Consider the following 24,153-nt stretch of genomic DNA (forward strand, 5'->3'; position numbering starts at 1 on the left):
CCAAATAGGCAGAAATACTTATAAAACAGCAATATTTATATGACACAAAATTAATCAGGATAATCAAATATATCAAACAATTAACTCAAATTTATTTTACTTTTTAAATGATTTGTGTAGTCTGGAGCCCTGATTCTACCACTGACACACTGCTGCTTATCATATTTTGCTGTGTGAAGTAAGATATCTGTCATAATCCAACATACCACATGAGTAGTATTAGGAAGAGTTTAATCTTCATAGATTAAGGAATAATCATTCTTGCACTTACAAGACAAGCCTGTACTTGGCATAAACTGTAAGATGTGCTTTTGGGACTGTTGGTGTGTATATTTGCATGTGCAAATCTCTTCCAGTCATTCACAGAGCTCTAAGAAGGGAGAGAGGTATAATTGATTCAAATTGCAACAGTGGAACTCATGAATATCTGTGATCAAACTCATGCTTTGGCAACCCCATGTGAATTAACTTTACCTCACAATCCGCTCTCAGGCAGACCAGCTCAGAATAGACTCTCTTCCAATTAGACAATCCAATAACAAAATCACATAGCCTTGATACAGTCTTGATCTATTTCTAGAGAACTCCTAGCATGGCAACATTGAGTCAGTTTGATATGCAGTCCACATGGCAGAAATGAAGTATGAAGTTGTGGTTCAGGCCCAGCACATTTTGACTTATACTCTGGGTGTCTTTGGAGACCATGAGCACACATAGGATTAGGCTCCAAAGCAAACAAGCCTGCACCTCACAGCCATTTTTAACATATGTGGCTCGGAACAAGACTGCAAAATGAACTTTGCATAGGGACTGATGGAACAAACAACAAGAGCTTTCCTCCTCCTTCACAGTCTTGCGGAGAGGTTAATTTGAATATCAAATATGCAGAGTCACACTTCACCCAGATCACAAATATATATATATATATATATATATATATATATATATATATATGTGTGTGTGTGTGTGTGTGTGTTTGCATTTGCGTGGACTGGAAACGAGTCAACGAGTCAGATTGTAATACTGTATTTTGTTAGGAAAATGCATACAGATAAAAAAAACAGTGGGACAATTAAGTTTTGTGTGTGGTATTTCAGGGGGAAAAAAAAGCTTTTCAAGATTTTTTTTTAATGATTCTAAAATTGTCATGTTGTCTAACTTACCAGTTGACAAGTTGTAATTACAATGTCAGGTGCTTTCGAATCGCTATTTGGTCAGAACAAGATGGCAATTTAACTTTTCTACATAAAACTGAACTCTATATCTACAAAATGATGAATAAAGAATGTTTTGCTTTTTTCTGTTTTTATTCCATTTATGAAGGTGATGTAAACTGAATCATATATTCTATCGTAAGTACACAATAATATCATATTTTGAATATGGAACTTATATAGTTTTATTGTCCATGACAAAAAATCATTTTATTCATTTCAACAAATTTGAAAAGAAAATTTCGAGTTTCCCACTCATAATAGCGACTTTGTGGTGCATTCATGTGCGTTCAACTCGTAAATATAATCTATCCGACATGACTTGAAAGCGCCATAAGTTCCGCTCACTAATATCAAATTTTGAGATAACTTTTTTCTATTGAGTACAATGAAGTAGTATTTGAGTGAAACAAAATCAATTTCATTAGTTATAACTGTTCGGTTTTACAGTGATGATGCTTTTTCCCTGTGCACAACCGCCAAAAGCACTGCTAAACCTCCAGCAACCTTCATGTGTATTGGGCTTCGGCACTAAGGTCAGGCACAGAAATGGGAACAGAAAGCTCTTCAGCGTTGGCATTGTCATCGTAGGCGCTTCTCAAAAAGCCCGGCTCTCCTCTCGGCCCAAGCATCAGGGCACCTTAAATATTTACACAATGGAGCGCGGTCTGAATGGCTCTTCACTACACGGGCAAGGTCTCCTTTCTTTCACCTGGCTTTCACATTTTTCCTGCGCCCGATCTGCGCGCTTTACCTTGATCTCGCAGTGAATGCATGAGCTTGCAATCCCAACCCCCCTCCCCGGTTAGCGCTGATACAAGGCCCATTTCAAATAAGAGGACAAGGAACATATTACAGCAGGGCTGCATTATTCGGCAGAACATGTATAAACAGTCGGAAAGAATGGGAGTGCTATGTTCATAATGGAATCTGAAAAGCTTTTCGCTTTTTTTTGTTCTCATTGTCTCTCCATCCTTTTCTAAACAACCTTCCCTTTTTGCCGCTATCAATGCAAAGTTCTTTGAGAGAAAATGAAGGGCATTCATGTCGACTGAAAGGGGCTTTTAAAGTTGAGTACAGCCCTGACAAAAGGGAAGGTACGGCTTGCAGAGGCCCTGAGAATGACTCAATGTTTATAACCTTGCCATGCACACCCCCAAGGAGGTTTGGGAACTGCAGAAAAGAGCCTAATGAAAAGGATAGTTCCCTCGCCACAAATAATACCGTCCTCTTGCCGCTACTTCATTATTGAACAACATCCAGCAGTGTTTATATCTGCTGTTTTATCATTTGTTGTCGGCCAGGCTGAGATTCATCACGGCGAAATTGTATTTTCGAGCAAACCTGGATTGTTATTATTATATATATGTGTGTGTGTGTGTGTGTGTGTGTTTGCATTTGCGTGGACTGGAAACGAGTCAGCAATACAGATTGTAATACTGTATTTTGTTAGGAAAATGCATACAGATAAAAAAAACAGTGGGACAATTAAGTTTTGTGTGTGGTATTTCAGGGGGAAAAAAAAGCTTTTCAAGATTTTTTTTTAATGATTCTAAAATTGTCATGTTGTCTAACTTACCAGTTGACAAGTTGTAATTACAATGTCAGGTGCTTTCGAATCGCTATTTGGTCAGAACAAGATGGCAATTTAACTTTTCTACATAAAATTCAATGATTTTTTTTAACTCTACAGCTACAAAATGATGTATAAACAATGTGCACCATTGTGTTTTTGCTTTTTTATGTTTTTATTCAATTTATGAAGGTGATTTAAACTGAATCATTATATTATATTGTAATTACACAGTAATATAATATTTTGTAACTTATATAGTTTTATTTTACATTACAAAAAAATAATACTTTTATTCATTTCAACACATTTACCATCAATACAGATGCTGCATATCTATAGTCTATGGCTGCGTCCATTGCTTCCGACACGTTTTCTCACTGACACGCCACCAACTAGGAAACTCAGGGCTTAAAGAAAATTTCGAGTTTCCTGCTCATAATAATGACTTTGTGGTGGCGTTCATGTGCATTCAACTCATAAATACGATCTATCCGACATGGATCTTACATGGTTTTACATATTACATATTGTGGTTGTGTCACATTACACCACATGACTTTGATTAATCTTAATTAGCATACAAAAGTGTTTTTAAATATTAAAAACTAGTTGTGTTAAAATAGTTAATAGTTTTTTAGTAATTATTTAATAGTATTATTAATAGTTTTTTTCTTTAATGCAATAGAGATTTTTTTTCAGAAATTAAAGACATTCTCATCATAGATGTTTGAATTAACTGTATTTTAAAAATATTTTTGAATAAATAAACAGTAAAAATATGTGTCAGGTCATTAACCCTATTATTGCTTGTGAAAAGCAGCCAGTAAATCTTTTTGAATTTTATAAAATAAATGTTTGTTTAAATTTTCTACTGATCAGTTTTTCATCAAATATTAGAGATGAGTACATATACTAGAAAAACATTAATTGAGCACAATTTAAGCATTTTAATGAGCCTACTAAGATGCCTGGATCACAGTAGTCAAATTCCTCTGTAACTAAGCACACAGAACTGGCGTGCAAGATTGGAAATTGCATTGAGCAATTTGCGTTCAGCTCTGAAGTTGTCATCTTATTTGTGGCAGTACCTGATTTGCATAATTCTGTTGGTAAATGAGGTACTAAAACAACACTGTTAGCAAATAAACAATCCTTAAACAATGGTCACATAAAGTGGTTTGACAGTGATTCTGATTAAATATAATACACAGCTATAGGGAATGAGTTGTTTTTGTTTTCCAGGTGACAGTGCAGGAGATTAGACGGTCATGGAGAGTAGCTCAAGACTAATCTGCTCTTAGAGCGCAATGCAGGCCCATAACGCATCACTTCCTGTCTGCTCCTCACCTCAGTCTACCCAGCAACTTAATCGCCGGCTTACTGCAACCCCCCCTCACATGCACGCTCGCAATGGCCTACAACATCAGCTTTGCCTCTTACTGCACCACAGAGAGCAGAATAGGCTGATATATGACCCTGCATGACTAACAGAAAAACTGCCTCTACATTCCTGGCACTTCACACTGGAGGTCTTTCTCTGTTAAACTGTCATCAGTAGCCCTGAAAGGGAATACATTTCAGATGACTGTGGAGTTTCAATGAAAGCGGCCAAAATGATGCACAGTAGTGAAGCTCCTAGAGGGGCGATAAACACAGGATGCTGTGGAGAGGCTTAAAGGATGCAGGTCAGTGGGTGGTGGCTGGCCAATCTGTTGCTGCAGTGGGGCAGGGGCTAAATACTCTTCACTTACTAGGTCAGTTAAATTCCCTCCCCTGACGAGCCAAAAACCGCACCTTTTCCTCCACAAACCCAACCCTTCTGCAGTAATAACTGTCAAAACCTTCACAAAGTTCTAAATGCCATCCTAAACCTTTATGGTCAATGTCCAAATCCACACTTTGCTGACGTAATGCTACATTAACTGAACTGAAAGGTTCGCTGGAGCCTGCATCAGTGCTTCTGCAAAGTGGGCGGTTGTGAGATCCCTAAAATATCAAATTGGACATTCCACGGTCTCAAAGGCACACGAGCCATGGCAGGTCTGCAAGACCATAAGTACATATCAAGAGCGCCATTTGGAACAAAGCCTAAGACGAACAGCCTTAAAGGCTTTTTGCTTCCAGTCTCAGGAGTCGGAAAATACAAGGGCAGTAAGTGGAAAAAGAGACGAATGTGAATGGAGTCCAAAGTTCCAATGGACTCCACATGCAATGAAAGCGGCCAAAATGATGCACAGTAGTGAAGCTCCTAGAGGGGCGATAAACACAGGATGCTGTGGAGAGGCTTAAAGGATGCAGGTCAGTGGGTGGTGGCTGGCCAATCTGTTGCTGCAGTGGGGCAGGGGCTAAATACTCTTCACTTACTAGGTCAGTTAAATTCCCTCCCCTGACGAGCCAAAAACCGCACCTTTTCCTCCACAAACCCAACCCTTCTGCAGTAATAACTGTCAAAACCTTCACAAAGTTCTAAATGTCTAAATGCCTAAACCTTTATGGTCAATGTCCAAATCCACACTTTGCTGACGTAATGCTACATTAACTGAACTGAAAGGTTCGCTGGAGCCTGCATCAGTGCTTCTGCAAAGTGGGCGGTTGTGAGATCCCTAAAATATCAAATTGGACATTCCACGGTCTCAAAGGCACACGAGCCATGGCAGGTCTGCAAGACCATAAGTACATATCAAGAGCGCCATTTGGAACAAAGCCTAAGACGAACAGCCTTAAAGGCTTTTTGCTTCCAGTCTCAGGAGTCGGAAAATACAAGGGCAGTAAGTGGAAAAAGAGACGAATGTGAATGGAGTCCAAAGTTCCAATGGACTCCACATGCTGTGACTGAAGTAGATGTTACATTTGGATCATGAGATGTGATTTCTGCTTTTGTGAAACTAAGACATGGTAAAGTCATTCCACTTGGAAAGAGGTTAGTCATTGAGTTTGAATAACATCCACTTCATTATCAGCAATCAGCATGCATTTCGCTCCATTTTTCTGGAACTATAATATGAGTAGGGTAGGACACGGTATGTAGCCACCTTGGGTAAAATTAGACCTTTGGTGTAAGATGGTGTCACGAATCCTGCACATGGACTTCCATCCACTTGCCACCAGAGATCGCTCTTCCATTATATTGACTGTCACACTTCACAGACTTCCACATGTCACCACGGACTACATTTCCCAGCATCCATTGCACTAATGACACACACAGCTGTAACCAATCTAAAACACATTATAAGCCATGGACTTCCTCTTTCAAATCGCAGAGTATTGTATAGCATTTATCACTCTCCTAGTGATAGCTACTCTACGGAGCCAGTTCTAGTTTTCATAGTCTAGTCATAGTCTCGCCTTGCCTGTGTTCAGATTCTTGCCTGTGTTTTTCGGATTACCCTTTTGTCTCTCCGTTCGGACTCTGTTTGCCCCTGCCTGGACTATTGCTGTGAACCTGGATTATCTCTTTGCCTTGCCCTGTTGGATTACGTTTGCCGTTGATTGACCCTCGCCTCAATCTATGAGTCTTGCTGCCTACTCAACCAGGCTTTACCAGTGATTCCAATGTTGAACGTTCAGTTCCAGTCAGTGAGCCTGTTGATTAACTTTTTGTGTTCCCTGCCTCAGTCCTTGAGACCATATATTCACTGTCTGTTTCTTGTGTCTCAGTTTTCCCTAGGTCCCAGTCTCTACCAGGGGTCTCTGCTCCATCTGCTCTGCCGTGGTGGTCTTCTGCTCCGTCGTGGTGGTCTTCTGTTCCGTCTGTTCTGCCATGGTGGTCTGCTGTCTGGCTGTGGTGGTATTCTGCTCCATCTGCTCCGCCATGGTGGTCTGCTGTCTGGCTCTGGTGGTCTTCTGCTCCACCGTGGTGGTCTTCTGTTCCGTCTGTTCTACCATGGTGGTCCTCTGCTCCGCCTGTTCCGTCTGCTCCGCCATGGTGGTCTGCTGTCTGGCTCTGGTGGTCTTCTGCTCCGTCGTGGTGGTCCTCAGTTCCACCCATACTGCCGGATCTGTCCTGGTTTCCTGCTCTGCCGGCTTTACCCTGGCTCGCTGCTCCACCTTGGCATCCTGCTCTGCTGGCTTTTCCTCAGTCCCCTGTCCCTCCACTTCCACATGGACCTGGCCCTCCGTCCCTCCCCCTGTTCCGCCTCCACTCCACCACTGTCCTGTATTATACTTTCTTGGGAGCGTCTGGAAACCTCTTCTTTCTGTCACGAATCCTGCCCATGGACTTCCATCCGCTTGCCACCAGAGATCGCTCTTCCATTATATTGACTGTCACACTTCACAGACTTCCACATGTCACCACGGACTACATTTCCCAGCATCCATTGCACTAATGACACACACAGCTGTAACCAATCTAAGACACTTTATAAGCCATGGACTTCCTCTTTCAAATCGCAGAGTATTATATAGCATTTATCACTCTCCTAGCGATAGCTACTCTACGGAGCCAGTTCTAGTTTTCATAGTCTAGTCATAAGGCACGTTTCCATTACCCTTCAAATTGCACAAATTGAAATTGCGAATTGAAAATACAGCTAACGGAAACGCGTCAATTTCGCAAAAACACCCATATATCGCAAAAAAGTTTTTACGCTTGCATGAGGTGGTTTTTCAGGCAATGCGAAAAAGGAATAATTCGCAAAACTGCAATGGAAACGGCTTTTTCGCATTTACAGCTTGCCTGTGTTCAGATTCTTGCCTGTGTTTTTCGGATTACCCTTTTGTCTCTCCGTTCGGACTCTGTTTGCCCCTGCCTGGACTATTGCTGTGAACCTGGATTATCTCTTTGCCTTGCCCTGTTGGATTACGTTTGCCGTTGATTGACCCTCGCCTCAATCTATGAGTCTTGCTGCCTACTCAACCAGGCTTTACCAGTGATTCCAATGTTGAACGTTCAGTTCCAGTCAGTGAGCCTGTTGATTAACTTTTTGTGTTCCCTGCCTCAGTCCTTGAGACCATATATTCACTGTCTGTTTCTTGTGTCTCAGTTTTCCCTAGGTCCCAGTCTCTACCAGGGGTCTCTGCTCCATCTGCTCTGCCGTGGTGGTCTTCTGCTCCGTCGTGGTGGTCTTCTGCTCCGTCGTGGTGGTCTTCTGTTCCGTCTGTTCTGCCATGGTGGTCTGCTGTCTGGCTGTGGTGGTATTCTGCTCCATCTGCTCCGCCATGGTGGTCTGCTGTCTGGCTCTGGTGGTCTTCTGCTCCGTCGTGGTGGTCCTCAGTTCCACCCATACTGCCGGATCTGTCCTGGTTTCCTGCTCTGCCGGCTTTACCCTGGCTCGCTGCTCCACCTTGGCATCCTGCTCTGCTGGCTTTTCCTCAGTCCCCTGTCCCTCCACTTCCACATGGACCTGGCCCTCCGTCCCTCCCCCTGTTCCGCCTCCACTCCACCACTGTCCTGTATTATACTTTCTTGGGAGCGTCTGGAAACCTCTTCTTTCTGTCACGAATCCTGCCCATGGACTTCCATCCGCTTGCCACCAGAGATCGCTCTTCCATTATATTGACTGTCACACTTCACAGACTTCCACATGTCACCACGGACTACATTTCCCAGCATCCATTGCACTAATGACACACACAGCTGTAACCAATCTAAGACACTTTATAAGCCATGGACTTCCTCTTTCAAATCGCAGAGTATTATATAGCATTTATCACTCTCCTAGCGATAGCTACTCTACGGAGCCAGTTCTAGTTTTCATAGTCTAGTCATAAGGCACGTTTCCATTACCCTTCAAATTGCACAAATTGAAATTGCGAATTGAAAATACAGCTAACGGAAACGCGTCAATTTCGCAAAAACACCCATATATCGCAAAAAAGTTTTTACGCTTGCATGAGGTGGTTTTTCAGGCAATGCGAAAAAGGAATAATTCGCAAAACTGCAATGGAAACGGCTTTTTCGCATTTACAGATCACATGGCATATGTAAAAAGTCATATGATCATTCTTCAACATACTATAACCTCCAAGAAACACTTCATAAGTGGCCACGCTCCAGTAAGGGGCTTTCCCTACCATTAATGCTTAGACAATTTACACTGCACACGTCTGCGGTGCAGTGTGGCTCTGATACGGCCACAGAAGCTGATTGCAGCCACGCAATGCTTGTGTTTATGTTTTTGTACAGTCTATGGTTTATTCCAGCCGCGCCACAAACCTTTCTGAAGCGGCTCTTTTTGCTGCTTCTGTAAAGATACACGCATAAGCCTCTTTTGAATAAATATAGCCAAATCCATCAAAATCCCACCAAAATCCGTTGCCATGACTTATCGCAAGAGGCAAAAGGTTACGTTTTAGCCGCATAACATTGGTTAATGGAAACGCCGTCATTTCGCAATACTTTTTTATCGACATTCAGAAAATATCACCAAAGTTTTGCGCAAATCTGTAATGGAAATGCGCCTATAGTCTCGCCTTGCCTGTTTTCCTGTGTTCAGATTCTTGCCTGTGTTTTTCAGATTACCCTTTTGTCTCTCGCCGTTCAGACTCTGTTTGCCCCTGCCTGGATTATTGCTGTGAACCTGGATTATCTCTTTGCCTTGCCCTGTTGGATTACGTTCGCCGTTGATTGACCCTCGCCTGTTTTCTGGACTACTCTTTTGTCTTGCCCTCATTATACTTGTTTGCCATTGTCAGAACATTGTTTTATGCCCACGCCTTTGAATAAAGCTTTGCAGATGGATCCGCACGTCTCACTTCTCGTTCGCTCCGTTACAGATGGGCCCTCAGAATTGATAAAGAAGGCCCCAAGTGGCATGTGTTACTTTTAATGTAATACTTATTGTAATTTATGAGGTTATTTAATAATTCCATTAATTAGTTCACATGATGCTGTTTTAAAGATCATTATTTTGTGTATTTGGTGTAACAGAATATGTTGACATGCTTTAATGTTCAAAAAACACATTATTTTTCAAATACTGTACATTATTGTAGGTCCTCTATGCCCCGCCTCTCTCAAACACTTCTACAAAGTCCCTCCTTCCGAGAAGCGCAGTCTGCTCTGATTGGCCAGCTGACCCAGTGCATTGTGATTGGCCGCAACACCGCAAGCACTTGTCGGAAATGTAAAGCCCCTTACCATAATCGCGAGCTTCATCTTTCAAAATAAATGTAAAGACAGAGCCCGTAAGTGGAACAGAGTCACTTGACAGACACAGTTATGAAGCTGGTATGTGTTTGCAGTACACAAGCGGCTTACAATTTTTGGGGGAAATGGAGCACAGATCAGTCTAGTGAACAAATTGTTCAGGTTTTGTGAATTGGATCAAGTGAATCAATGAAAAGATCAGACTTGTCTGCATTCTTAAATCATTTTAGAGCCAGAAAGCAGCTTGAACCGAAGTGCATAATCGATTCAGTCATTCATGAACTGGACAAGCAGGGTGGATGTGATGGTTTTCAGCAAATGAAAACTTACATTTCTGCCTGTAATTGGAAAATAGTGCACAAATCAACATGGCCAACTTTAATATTACTTTTATAGTAATTATGTGGAGTCTGTTGAGATTTCATTATATTCAGAAACACACAGACGCGCACACACGCAACTTTCATCTCTCTCTCTCTCTCTCTCGAATTGGCAATATTTATATATATATAAAAAAAGGGTTTAGCGATTTATAATTATTGGGAGTACTAGCCCTCCTCAATGTCTATGGTGGTTATTATTGCCCTGATCAGACATGAAAATAGCCTATGTTGTGGCACTATCGTGCAGTCAGTAATATGACGTTAGCAAACTTTAGCGATTTTTTGCAAACGTTTCTTTGAGTAACATGAGCGTAAATATGAACTCACGATCGAATGTAACATAAAACAAATGATTACTTTTTGTTAAAATCTTTATTAATGCCAAAAATGCTTACACTTATGTCTTTTTGTTCGCTCGGGCAGCCATGTTGCAGCTGAAGCCGGTTTACGCTGAGATAATTCATTCCCCTTCGTTTGAAGTGTGGTCTCGAAAAATCATCATTTGAAGAGCTATCTGGCCATTCCCCTTACCCCAACCCCTCCAACCAAAAGAGAATCGAGACACCCCTACCCCTTCACATGAACGCGCGAAACGGTGGGGTAGGGAAAAGGCGAAGGGCTAAGGGGTAGAACTGGGAATGGGCCTAATTATGTCCATGATGCATTTCCATACCACACCCAGAGAGTTTGCCTATTAAGGGCACTAGCTAAGCATCAAGATAATGTCAAGGTCAAATAAAAGAAAGAAGCGTGTTAGTAAAAACTGTGGATTCTTCAGTAACAAAATGCTTTCCAGATGTGGTCAGTTGATCCAAAAGGTCACAGAGGTATTTAAGTGAACCAGAGAACCCGATTATTGTTGTAAAGACTAGTGGCACTAAACACAAACCTTTTGAAACATAAAGAATAAGATGACTTAAATTAACAAAAAAAAAACCGATATATCAATTAACTGTTAATTAATAATAATAATAGATGAGTACAAATAAACCCCTGCACCGTTTGTTTTCTGCATTCATGACACACACTCCCCAAGTCTGTTTTTCATTAAGAACTGAAAACCGAACGATTTCATGACGATGCTGGATCGCATACGGCAGAGTATTTAAGTCATCAGCACAATTTGAGCTCTGTGTGTTTTAAAATGCATCCTTGAGGCTATTCGGGCCATTTACTGGGTGTGAGGTGCCGCATCTGAGCAGCTTCTGACGTCAGCAGTCTGGGACCTTCTCTCAGCTTTTTCGTTTGAGCTTTGCTTCGTGACGTCACGCCGCTGTGCAGGTATCCAAACATGAAGATGCTGTTGCTCAACTGCACGAACGCTATTTGTAAAGGGAAAACTGCTCGACTCGATTGTTTACCACTATAAATAACCTATAACTGAAGTCTTTCAATCATGTAGGTCAAGCTATAGCAACAAAGCCCGGATTCAGACTGCGACGAATAATGTGTTTTTGTCATTCACAAGCGCTCTATAACTGGGAGGGCAAGGGGCACAATGTTTTCCATTCACATTATTAAAGGGCACGAGCGTCATCATATCCGTGTTCATTTTTCTGCATGCGGGAAACGGGAGGACAGCCCAACCGACAAAGCCCCTTTCATTATTCAGCAAGATCACTGGGGATTCCCATTAAGACTTACATTTTAGGAACTCCAATAGTTGGGGTAAAAAGACGACATTTTGCGCAGCATGATAGAGCTACGTCTATGGGAGCACGTGAAATCTTACCTCGCGAGCTATTTGACTGAGAGCATCATCCTCCGCAGATAGTTTCTCCCGGTTGGGAATTCTTTTCCTCCCCGTTACTTGCGTTGCCATTTTAAATTCCCTTATACTCTGACACAAACCTCTACAAAAAAAATGACCTCCCCAAACTGAAGTGCTGTCCAGTTGTGTATATGTCAAAGAGCACCATTCAAAGTGAACACCATTAATAAATGGTTATATTGTAACCACAAGCAAAAATATGTAGAGCACTAGGACACGTCCTCCCTTTGATCCCCCATCGTCTCCATAAAACGCATGAATATATGGCGGGAGCCTGTTGCACATTCAAACGACACATCGATATGTCAAAACATCACGGATAGGATGGAAGATGACAGTTTGCTGATTCGCCATGAGCACGATAGACCGTAGGCACTTCTGAGAATATAGCCGGTCATCCCTTAATATTCCTTCCTACGTAAGTTCGGTACGTCAAACCAAACGAATGAAGAATAAAGTCATCGGTCCAGAGCTGCATTTGTTTCTAGGGCAAATCGAACCCGGATGATGAGCGGCCCTAGGATGAGAATACACAGCAGCCCAATGCCACACGGTCTGATTTCAGTCTGTGCTGGACGCTGCGCGAAAAGTGGGCGGGTCATGTGGGCGGGACCTGACCTTTGCATTTGAATTATTTCCGTCTTGTTTCATTTTAGGGCATGTTTTTTTTTCAGAATATTACTATCTATCTATCTATCCATCCATCCATCCATCCATCCATCCATCCATCCATCTATCTATCTATCCATCTATCTATCTATCTATCTATCTATCTATCATCTCTACTGCACCATATTCCTATTTGATTGGAACGTCGTACCACACTGTTGTCTGGGCTGGTGCATTAGCTCCATCAAGAGGCTTTATTAGACAACTACAATTTATGTTGCTACCTGGAGCATCGTTTCATGCCATAATTGTCATGGTCGTTGTAAAAAGAGCCCCCTATGGTGATAAAACGTTGTATACACCGTTTATATATAACTGTGTGTGTTATAGTTTTGAACCTCAAAAATATAAATTTTATTGTTTCATATGCTGTGTTTTAACACTTTATTCAGTCCAGTAATGTAATCTCATAATTCTGACTATAATATAGTCATTTAATTCTGGTCAATTTAATTAGGCTACAGGAAGAATAAAACATTCCCAACTACAAGGTTCAGGTTGTAGTATATACACTGTAGGATTAAACGTAGCCTTGTTTATGTATCCTCTAGAGGGCAGCACATTCCTCGACAATCGGCCCCAAGGGGAAAGTGAATGCAGCAAGGGGGAATACATTTTGGCTCGTTAGCATCCAACAATTATCCCCTTCTTGTAATGGTGCCTGAAATGAACTTTTCCTTGTCTGCTGCCTTTCACTGCATCACTTCACCACTTTGAATGAGAGATTCTATAAGAATGCTAATGGGTCGCTTTCTTCATGCATAATAGAGTCCTTGGGTTGCATTATCTATAATAAAGCATCTGCTAATGTTCACTAGAAGACTAAAACCCTGCTGAAAAAAGATGGTCTCCCAGCCTCACCAAGCTGTTGTTTAAAACTAGCCAACAGACTGGGTGACAAGCAGCAAGCCAGCTTGGAGCAGTTTAATATCTTCTTTCCTTTATTCTTTTTTGTTCCTTCAAGCAGGAAAAGCATCTAAGCATTTTCTAAGGGTACAATTGGGTGTTAGATGTTTAATTATTTAACATTTATAGCTTGATAAAATTACATCTTTAGTGACTATCAATGGACTTAAAAAATATTTAACATCCCAAATTAATTATTAAAATCTTTGGAAAAGCAATTTGAAGAACGAAACAGGCAAGGAAAATTAAGAGATTAACAAAAATTAATCCTATTTTTCTTGGCATGAATTTTTGTTAGACACCTATTTTCTATAAACTATTTCATTATTTTGACTAATATTGATTTTTGCTAGATTGGTATTTGATCAAGTTGCCTAACACAATTTAGACGAGACAAAGGGTTTACTAGTATTACATCAAGATCAGTGTCAAATACCTTGAACATATGATGAAGAAGGCACAGATATCAAGTGTCAAGTAATATAGGCACAGATATCATGACATAGGGAATATGTAAAATGTTAAAGAAGTTAGCATTGATGTCCTTTACACTTAAAAGTGTACTCTGTCTTGAGAAAACTTCCTTTTTTGTTGTATACTCAGTGCCTGAAAGAAAATATTAACAAAAACATACAATTAGTTCAAATCTGCAAGAAAACTGGGAAAATATTCAAATAATATATTATTTGTTCAGTCACCTTTTTCTTGGCTTTATCAAAAGATAATCCTTTAGCACTTAGATCAGCTATCTTGCTCTCAATGTCTGAGACCTGATAAGATAAATAAATAAATAAAGACAGACAGACAGACAGACAGACAGACAGACAGACAGATAGATAGATAGATAGATAGATAGAAGCTCACATCACTTTCTGTGCTCTGAACTTTGGTTGCTGCCAAAGCAACCTGGTCCTCCAGTTCAGAGAGCTCTGAATCAGTTAATGGGCCTCCGTAGTGATTCTTGGTATTCTGCTCAATCATTTGCAACTTTTTCGCCATATCGAAGGACTTCCCTGCAGTCATGTACACCTGCGGTAATAAGAAAGAAATTAGAGTTCTGAACAAATATCTTATACACTTCAGTGATACAAAACCGCTTGTTTATGCCATTGATATTCCAAGTGTCTAATCTGTCTCCTCCACACAAACATAATATCTATTAGAGGGACAAGCTTACATTTTCCTCAAGTTCCCTGTATGCATCATCAGCCTGCTTAAGATCTGTGCCCACTAACTGAAGTCTGTCATTAGGATTTGAGGGGGCCAACTCATTCATAGCGCTTTCTGTGGCATTAATTGTTCTTAGAATCTCAGTTGTGATGTCGCATAGGGCCGCCGCGGTGGATCTCTGAAAGCAATTAACCGAGAGAAGCCTAATCAGCATCAAAACCCTAAAATGTTATTTTACATGGCTAAGGTTATAGCTAATTGAGGCGTAAGTGTTGCTAATGCTTCATGGTCTTTAGATAAGAGAATGATTATTTATGAAAATAACCCAGGGAAACTACTTACTTCTTTCAGCTGTTTCTTAGGCTATGTTAATAAAGATGCTATTGAAAACTCAGCTTTTTAAGATTATTAATAAAGTAACTGTGCTCTGGCATTATATAAAATATGTTAAGGATAATATGGGAAGCTTGTGGTAAGTTGCGTGACTTTTAAAACCCACTTGTATTCCACTAGTACTCTGATAATGAGATACCTCAATCTGCATTAATTGTTCTACAGAAAAACATTAAAATATATTTTATGAGGAAAACCTTACCTTGGACAAAGACAGCATTTTTTGGCCTCTATGGATGTGCGTGTTGTCTGAGTCCTCACCTTTTGTGCTTCAGTGGGCATCTCATCACTGGACGAGCTCAGGGGTTCTTGGGATGCAGGGGCCACTGGTGCCTGGTCCCCCCTCACAGCGGATCCTTTGGACTGAGGAGGCCTCTTCGGCTCATCTTCATCAGAGGAAAGTGCCTTGTCACTCATCAGCTCATCTAGTTTTCTCCTCAGCTTCTCCTCCTCCATCTGCCCTGCTGTGGGCTGGACAGGCTACAGACATACAAAATAAGTACTTAATATTAAAATCATGAGAATGACCTACATGAAACCTTTAGCCCAAACTTTTTAGTACAAAGGGCAGCTCTGCTATAGCCTAATAAGATGTTCTGGAATAAATAAAAGTGTTTCTGTTTTGAGACTTTAATCATACCTGATCAGGAGGCAAAGTAATTTTCTCTTCCAGTCGATTTAAGAGACTCTCAATGGCAGACATTCTCTTGTTCAGTTCATTGATCTAACGCACAGCAACAGGTAAAAGAAAAAGAAAAGGGAAAAAGTTGCGGATTGATGAAATGATGAAATGAACACAAGGCAGTCAGACTTTTGTCTAAGTCAACTTAGAAAGAAGCCATCTGAATGTAAATCATTCATCGTAATCATACTACAATTACAGACAATACTTAAGGTAACTCAAACTAGGCTAACCTATAATCATTTATTAAAAGGTGCAATAAAAAACAGTCCTTTTAAAAGATACATTACTGTTCAAATATCGAGATATTTTTCTTTTATGATTTTGAATGAAGATTATTATACTCACCAAGGCTGCATTTAGTTGATCAAAAATAGCAAAATAGTAATATTGTGAATATTACAATTTAAAATTATGTTTTTTTTTCTCTCACTCTTTTAATATATTATAAAAAGACATTTGTGTTGGCAAAGCAGTTTTCAGTGTCACATGATCCTCCAGAAATCATGATGTGGTGCTCAAGTAACATTTCTTATTATTATCTCATCAGGTTAAAAACAGTTGCACTGCTTATTACTTGGTCAAATCTGTGATGCATTTTTATTTCAAGATTCTTCAATGAATGAAAAGTTCAAACAAAACAGTATTTATTTGAAATAGGAAGTCTTGTAACAGTCTTTACTTTTAGTTTGAATCAATTATACGTGTCCTTACTGAATAAAAATATTATTTAAAGGGATCATATGACGTTGCTAAACAGAACATTATTTTGTGTAGGTTTGGTGTAATGCAATGTGCTTATGCGGTTTAAGGTTCAAAAAACACATTATTTTCCACATACCGTACATTATTGTTTCTTCTCTATGCCCCGCCTTTCTGAAGCGTCGATTTTTACAAAGCTCATCAGTCTGAAAAGCGAGGTGTGCTCTGATTGGCCAGCAATCCAGTGCATTGTGATTGGCCGAATACCTCAAGCGTGTGGCAGAAATGTAAAATTTCCTCAAGTTCCCTGTATGCATCATCAGCCCCTTACCATATTGCGATGCTGTGTGTGCGACGAGCACCTGTGCGCTTTTTACAAAGCTCATCAGTCTGAAAAGCGAGGTGTGCTCTGATTGGCCAGCAATCCAGTGCGTTGTGATTGGCCGAATACCTCAAGCGTGTGGCAGAAATGTAACATTTTCCTCAAGTTCCCTGTATGCATCATCAGCCCCTTACCATATTGCGATGCTGTGTGTGCGACGAGCACCTGTGCGCCGGTGATGCACGTGCGCCTGTGATACGCGAAGAGACAAAACCAGTAAAACCCATTACAAACGAGGCATTTGTTGCATCCAGTGGGGACATAATTACTGATTATGATGACTTATACTGTCTTTTTACGCGTTGCGTTGCGTATCGCGCTGCGTAAACATAAAACCATGTCTCCTGTTGTGATCGGAGAAATGACAAACAACAAGCGCTACTCTACTCTGCTCAAAACTCGCGTTTGAATTGAGTCATGAAGCGCCAGACTGTCCTTGCAAAGTTGGAATTGCCCCACTTTATAGAAACAGACGCTGGCATTGGAAACACAGTGTCTTCACGACATGGCGGCAGCAACAATACAATAGTGAGAATCAAAGTTACGCCTTCTTTCTTTGCGTGAACATTTGGGCGGCGTTATACAAATCTTCCCACACAGGGACGTAGATATGTAGGGGCTTGTTAGAACGAGCCATTTTAGGTAGGCGTGGTTGACTCTTAACTTTCATAAAGAATATCTCTTTGGATTTGAGACTTTAGTCTTTGCAACTTTACAGATCTTCTTTATGCCCCAAGAGCTTGTAACACTCCAAAGAGAAAGGAAAAATTTAAATTGCATCATATGACCCCTTTAAAAAAATCTTACTGACTCCAAACTTTTCATCGACAGTGTTTAAATGTTTAAAATCATGTACACCCACATGAGGTGAAGAACCAAGTCATATCAGTATTTGTCAAGGGGTTTTGTTGTTGAAATCACATGCTTAAAACTGCTCATTTTGCCTCACTTAGATGTATAATTATATTTTAAATGCAAAGAAAGTCCCTTAGTCTCTGATCATACCGGTGGGGCACTCTGATTAATGTTTTCCTGAGATGATGCTCGACTGCGGCGGCGTGGGGGCAGCTGATAGACGGGGTAACGGAACGTATCCTCCTCCTCTGAAGTATCCAGGTAGATCTGGCGTGGAGCCACAGAGGAGTTGATTTTAGAGAGAGATCGAGCACGTACCATTCTGTGTTCAGAGTATGTGCCATCATCTAAAACAAAAATAAAGGAGAAAAATTGGTTAATCTGTTTATTGCTGTTTAAAACTGAAAATCAATCAGAGGTCCCCTGGTGACTGTCCAGAATTGTGCATCTATATACTATACAACTAACATACTAATTGAACAGGCTTTAAAATACATTGTTTTACGACTGTAAGATTTGTAGTAGTTAACATCTTAAACTTTTAATCAACTAAACCTTAAATCCAATCACCCGCATTATAACCCTGCATAATGAATTTTTTGCAAGTTATTTTCAAAATGTTGTCATCACAAATCGATTTCAATAAAAACATCCATCAAAATTACATAAATTATAGTTTATGTTTATATTAAAACAATTAAAAATAATGTTGGGGTGAGAATATTACATTTAAAATACATGAATATATTCAGATACATTTTAAAATGTAATTGAAATATTTCATGTTGAAGTAAAATACATACAAAACATGAACATATTTACAAGTTTTTTTAAAAAACACAATTATTTTAGTGGTGTAATATTGTATAGGCACAGGCAACATTAATAGTCTTTATTGTAATCTAAAAATGTTTGTACAAATGCAAATCTTTTTAGACTGAAATCAAAAATCCCAGATATTTTTTTTAACACTATTCAGCAGAAGATTGTGTAAAAGTGTGCATTTGTGAAAGGAGGAGGAAGAGAAACAAAGAAAGAAATGAAAACCAACAGAACCTGGGCGCGAGAACCTGTCGAGACTTTTCCTGCGGTTCATGCGATGATGATGATGGTGATGGTACATGTCAGAGTTGTATTCTACATCATTCCGCTGACCTCTGTCTTCAGGGATGTACTGGAGAAGAGAGAAAAGTGTCTATAATGCCTGGGTGCCCATTTAAAGAGTGGATGTTTATAACAATACGAATCCTCTCAATACCTGGACAGACTGTCTGCGAGAGTGAGTGCTATAGTCATCCATGTCAAGATCCATGGGGTGGACAGAGAGAAGACGCTTGGTCTTTCGCATCTGAGAAGAAGTCAGGATGATTTTAGCTCATATAAGATATGACAAAGACCTTCAAAGTACTGGTTTAAGAGAGCTTTGTTATCGTAACTGCACACTTTAAAATATTCCCACTCTGCTTCTAGACAATGATTTAAAAATATTCACAGGGTTTTATGATATAATGTATAGCATTCAACAGCTAATGTACATTTAACTGCTTTAAACTACAATTTTTTTTTACAATTTTTGGAGAAGAATAAAACTTTATGTTAAGTCAATATAGTATGGAAGACCATTTGTGCCACATAAGAAAAAAAACGCTTTGGTAAATCGTAATTTCATAATTGAAGTCATAATTATGGCTTCATCTCATAATTTCAACTTTAGTTATGGTTATAGTTATGACTATCTCATAATTTCGATTTTTTTTATTTTGACCTTTTATTTCATAATAATAACTTAGCATCATAAATCTAAGTGTTCTAATTAATTTAATTAATATGTGTATATTAATTAAATTATCTGTAAATTTATTTCAGAATTAATACTTATGTCATAATTTTTTTTTTTTATATCTTATAATTATGACTTAATGTCTAATAGTTTTGATGTTTTATCTCATAATTATGATTTACCAATTATATTTTTTCCTTACTTTTTTCCCCGGCTTTCATAGGGTACTGGTCCCCTTACACTTACACACTACACAAAAAGTGTACCACTAATACACCCTGCTCTAAAATAATGAGCCACTAAGTTAATTCACAAAAGGGAAAGCCTTAAACAAAGCCCCTGAAATAAATTTTGAAACAAATTCAAATGCATGACAAAATTTAGTCTACCTGCTTATAACGTTGAGCTTCAGATGCATCCAAATGTTCATCTTCATGACCATTATATACATCTAAGAATAAAACATATTACATATTACAGTGGTACACTATGAAAAGGGATAGCTTCAGTACTTATAAATGTTAACAACGTTTGGCCAAGTGCCCTCAGTTTGCTCTGTGACAGCATAAGATGGTTTCCTGTAGTATTCTTTGAAACACCATGATTGTATTTGTGTTATGTGTACTCACTGCGCACATCAGGCATGCTCTGTGTGTCATCATCACGGTGCCCTAAAGAAACAAAGGACAATAACGTCAGTGCTGGTCTTGTGCAAATGAGAATACAAGTATTTAACTGATTTATCAGGCATGTTTAACTAATTAAATATTTGAGTAATTACTTCTGATAGAAGTTGTTGTACATAATACCACAATAAAATATACTGAACATATAACGGTAAACATAGAACATTAACAGTTGTACAGCTGTAAACCAAGTACAGTTGTTGCTTCAGTCAGCTTTAACCTTGGGGTAAATAATCTACACCTCCATTTGTGCATTCAGCCAAGGTGTCTCATTTTTCTGTTTAACATGTCCTGTCGTGCAAGTCCATAAACAACATCAGCAAGTTCTGCAGTGCCCCAGACACAGCATGTGACCCAGTTATGGCCTCAACACTTGGGACACAGCCTCTAGACAGAGTTATTTGAATTCAACTGACTGATAAACAAATCCTCTTGGTAACTAAATGCACACAGGCATCTAATGATAACAGATGGGTCTAGCCATTGCTGTATCTTGCTGTTCTTCATCTGAAAGGCAATATAAACAGGCTTTACTATGTTGAACTGATCACTGATGATCATTCTTTACATTATCTCTTCTTAACACTCACTTGCTTGCATAACCTCTTAAAATGACTGGTGATACTGAAACAAGATGATGATGTGACAGCTTATATGGACACAATAAAGGTTATCAGGAGGCTTTTAATAGCACTCACCCTCTTCATTTAATCTCTTGTACAGTGACCTCATTACTTTTGCGCTGCCAAAACGCTTGAAGCGAGAGTGTACATTGTCATGGTACCACCCCAAGGTTCCAATTTTCAGGACCCTGCAAAAACAAACAGGTGTTATGTAAAGATTTCATATTAGTGATTCTTTATACACCTAACTTTATAGTTTATTTAAGTGTATAAGCTGTACATTATTTTCCCAAATGTTATCAGAGGTTGGAACTTTTTCTAACCTGGACATACGGCAGGGGTCACATACCCAGCCACGCTCCTTTTTGTTGTAGCGGCTGCAGGTCTTGCAGGTGTAGAGTTTACAGTCCATACACTGCCGTTTGCTGTTCACCAGGAACTTAAAGGGCTGCAGGCAGTGGATACAGTGAGAGTCAGTCAGGTTTGACTGAGACCCCAGGAGTTCCCTCTTTGTTTCTTCCTTCTCAATCTTGGATTTAAGCTCCCTGGGGTGAAATACAAACAAACCGACAAACAAATTACATACATGATTATGTCACTGAAACAGGCTTTGTGGTTTTAATTGTAGAGAATTAGGTTGCTTTCTCAAGGCAGGTTTGTCTTAAAGGGGTCATATGATGCTGCTAAAAAGAACATTATTTTGTGTATTTGGTGTAAGGAAATGTGTTTATGCGGTTTAAAGTTCAAAAAACACATTATTTTCCACATACTGTACATTATTGTTTCTCCTCTATGCCCCGCCTTTCTGAAACGCATCGATTTTTACAAAGCTCATCGGTCTGAAAAAGCGAGGTGTGCTGTGATCCTTTATTTGTTTTCACTTAAGGTAATCTTTAATAACACTAACAATTTACAAACCGTGTTAAATATAATCTTTGGGAAATCAGAATGTGACTAGAAATTTTTCACACTGTACATTATAATGTTGTCACGGGATGACTCGAGAAAGAAAATGATCCAAGTGCAGCTTTTAATGATCCAAACAATAACCCGAAACAAGGCAAAAACAAAAGATAATCTGAGCCATGAACACATAACAGCAAAAGCAAGACTGAAGCCCCGAATGACACAAAACAACCAACATATATACACCAGCAGGATCATCAAACTAACAAGACATATCTGAAACCAATGAAACAATGAGGATACAGGGGATGATGGGAGCAGAGTGAGGGGAACCATGGGAAATGCAGTCCAGTTAAAACAAACACAAAGTCCAAAAGAGTGCCCTCTGATGGCTCTTAAGGGCACTCCAGCAGATGACTGTGACAAATGTTATGATATCTAAATTCACTTGTAATCTTTAAAATGTCTGATTTTAGTTTTTAGATTTCCATGTTTGATTTATTTAAACAACATATTACAGAATTATTTAGTATTATGCATAACATTAAATAAAATAATTATAGGTTTATCAACTCTGACAGAATTTTTATATAAGTGCATCTCTAATTGTTATATCAAGACTCATAGGGTCCTTCAATGTCAGTGATCATTGTGATGCAATGCTTTCAAAACCTCAGTAAGTCACACAAGTTCCTCTGAATTTTTCAGTATATTCACCATAATGCATAAAATCAGCATTGGAACACGTAATGGGTGTTGTAAGACAGTCTGATCAAGAATGAACTTGAATATAAGCCAAATATAACTTTCCTTGCCAACAAATAGAAAGAACATCATCTTCCAAATAACAATTCCATAGCCACACAGAGACCTCTCTGTACAAAAAGAATAGAGCTCTGGGGCATCATGTTTTCCCAGCCTGTGGAATGGTGTGATCAGGCCTTGTGACTGTACCATGATCATCATGATGTCTTTACAACAGCAGCCTTTCGCACTTTGTGGCCTTTCTCATAACCTTGATTTGTCTCTATGGTAATATAAAGTTTAATCGTGTAAATTAAATTCCTTACCCAAGCCTCTCCTCTTCCTTTTTCCTGAGGACAAAGTCTCTCTGAATGACTTCCCACACATGTTTGGCCTCCTCTTCTGTCAGTCTGGACAGGTCCAACTTCTTGTCCATGTTCGGAGCTTAGTTTATCTTTTTTTAAACAAAATTAACAGTAAACATGACAGTCTAAGAAGTCTAAGGATAATGTGACTCTTAGAATTCCACCCCTCCACCTTAGAGATATCAGGATTCCAATATGAGCTAGCGGAACATGCAACATGATCATATGAAGCACTGCAGTCATAATCATAATCAAAAGTCCATTCATTGGGTGTGACTGTTTTCATGACTACAACACATCTACAAAATAAATAATCTAATAAATTATTGAGTAAACACCTGTCAATAATTCAAATGAAGTTTATGAATTCCATTCTGAAAGAAGCATTAGCTACTGATTGTGAAAATTAGTGATAACACAACTGCAATATCATAAACAAACATTCTGAAGACTTTTCTATATCAATGATGGAACAACACCACTCCTGTGTGTAAATGTGGTACTAGTGTCATTCTCATTCATAATGCATTGATTGTCATGGCTCCTCATAGCATTCGTGATGTGATCATGTAATAATTTCAGCCATGGTGCTGATCAAATCAAGTCTGACAGATACCTGCTGCGGTCATTAGAAAGTAATGCAAAATCATAGTGTGACAACATACATGCATTCTTCACACGCATAACTTTAATGGCAGCAAGAACAATTGAATTAATATTAATAAAACGATTTACCTATTAAAACATTAAAAAGTAGACTTTACGCTAACAGAAATAGTTTCATAAGTGATAATGAAGATTTTGTTTACCTTGCTTGCAGACGAGTAGCTGCTCTTGCCAAGTCTCTCGGGATGAGGCAGATAATGTGAGGATAGTCAGAGGTATGGCAATCGCAATCACATGTCTAGTATTTCAAATGAAATGTGGTGGAGGAAAAGCGCCACCCTTTCCATGCTTGAAACAAACAGAATAATGAATGCATTCAAATAATATCTGTTATTTGATTAGATATTATTAGTTGTTGTATTTTATTTTTTGCTTTTTTCACATAAATTATTTTCTTTTTCTTATTGATTAATTTTATTATAATAAACTGCTGGTTGAATGTTGAATGTGAATTTCATGTTACTTTAGTTTTATTAACATATTTATTGATTTAATTTAGTTTGTCTGTCTTTAATTTTTTTATCTAAATTTCCTTAAAAAACTGTTTAAAGTGATCGTATTATGTTTTATACAACAGATAGTCCAAC

At 39.1% G+C, this 24,153-nt stretch overlaps 2 protein-coding genes across 10 annotated transcripts in view; both read right to left on the minus strand.

The window, feature by feature from the left end:
- LOC107586315 (leucine-rich repeat flightless-interacting protein 2-like) overlaps positions 1-12,606 on the minus strand; it is a 38,051-nt gene extending 25,445 nt beyond the window's left edge. For all 9 annotated transcript variants that reach the window (XM_016273602.1, XM_016273600.1, XM_016273605.1 and 6 more), the window contains exon 1: positions 11,999-12,606. In XM_016273602.1, coding sequence (XP_016129088.1) covers positions 11,999-12,088 — 90 coding nt within the window. In that variant the 5' untranslated portion in view covers positions 12,089-12,606. The remainder of the gene's footprint in view (positions 1-11,998) is intronic.
- A 1,291-nt stretch (positions 12,607-13,897) lies between these two features.
- On the minus strand, positions 13,898-23,775 carry LOC107586370 (melanophilin-like). The gene is made up of 15 exons (XM_016273688.1): positions 23,710-23,775; positions 22,862-22,989; positions 21,209-21,430; positions 20,961-21,073; positions 20,206-20,247; positions 19,966-20,027; positions 19,055-19,144; positions 18,853-18,970; positions 17,947-18,143; positions 15,816-15,899; positions 15,437-15,655; positions 14,790-14,960; positions 14,477-14,641; positions 14,311-14,382; positions 13,898-14,218 (listed from the first exon to the last, which is right to left on the minus strand). The coding sequence occupies exons 2-15, from the start codon at positions 22,969-22,971 to the stop codon at positions 14,165-14,167; spliced, it is 1,719 nt and encodes a 572-aa protein (XP_016129174.1). The 5' UTR covers positions 22,972-22,989; positions 23,710-23,775; the 3' UTR covers positions 13,898-14,164.
- Positions 23,776-24,153: the final 378 nt, after the last annotated feature.

This window comes from Sinocyclocheilus grahami, unplaced genomic scaffold (genome assembly GCF_001515645.1).
Source record: "Sinocyclocheilus grahami isolate Dianchi unplaced genomic scaffold, SAMN03320097.WGS_v1.1 scaffold80.1, whole genome shotgun sequence".
NCBI classification, from domain to species: Eukaryota; Metazoa; Chordata; class Actinopteri; order Cypriniformes; family Cyprinidae; genus Sinocyclocheilus; species Sinocyclocheilus grahami.

Coding starts and splice junctions, on each gene's coding strand:
- LOC107586370 (XM_016273688.1), bottom strand. CDS start 22,971: ATGGACAAGAAGTTGGACCTGTCCAGACTGACAGAAGAGGAGGCCAAA. Junction 20,028..20,205: donor GAGCATGCCTGATGTGCGCA/GTGAGTACACAT, acceptor TTTTATTCTTAG/ATGTATATAATGGTCATGAA. Junction 14,642..14,789: donor ACAGGGAACTTGAGGAAAAT/GTAAGCTTGTCC, acceptor TTATTACCGCAG/GTGTACATGACTGCAGGGAA.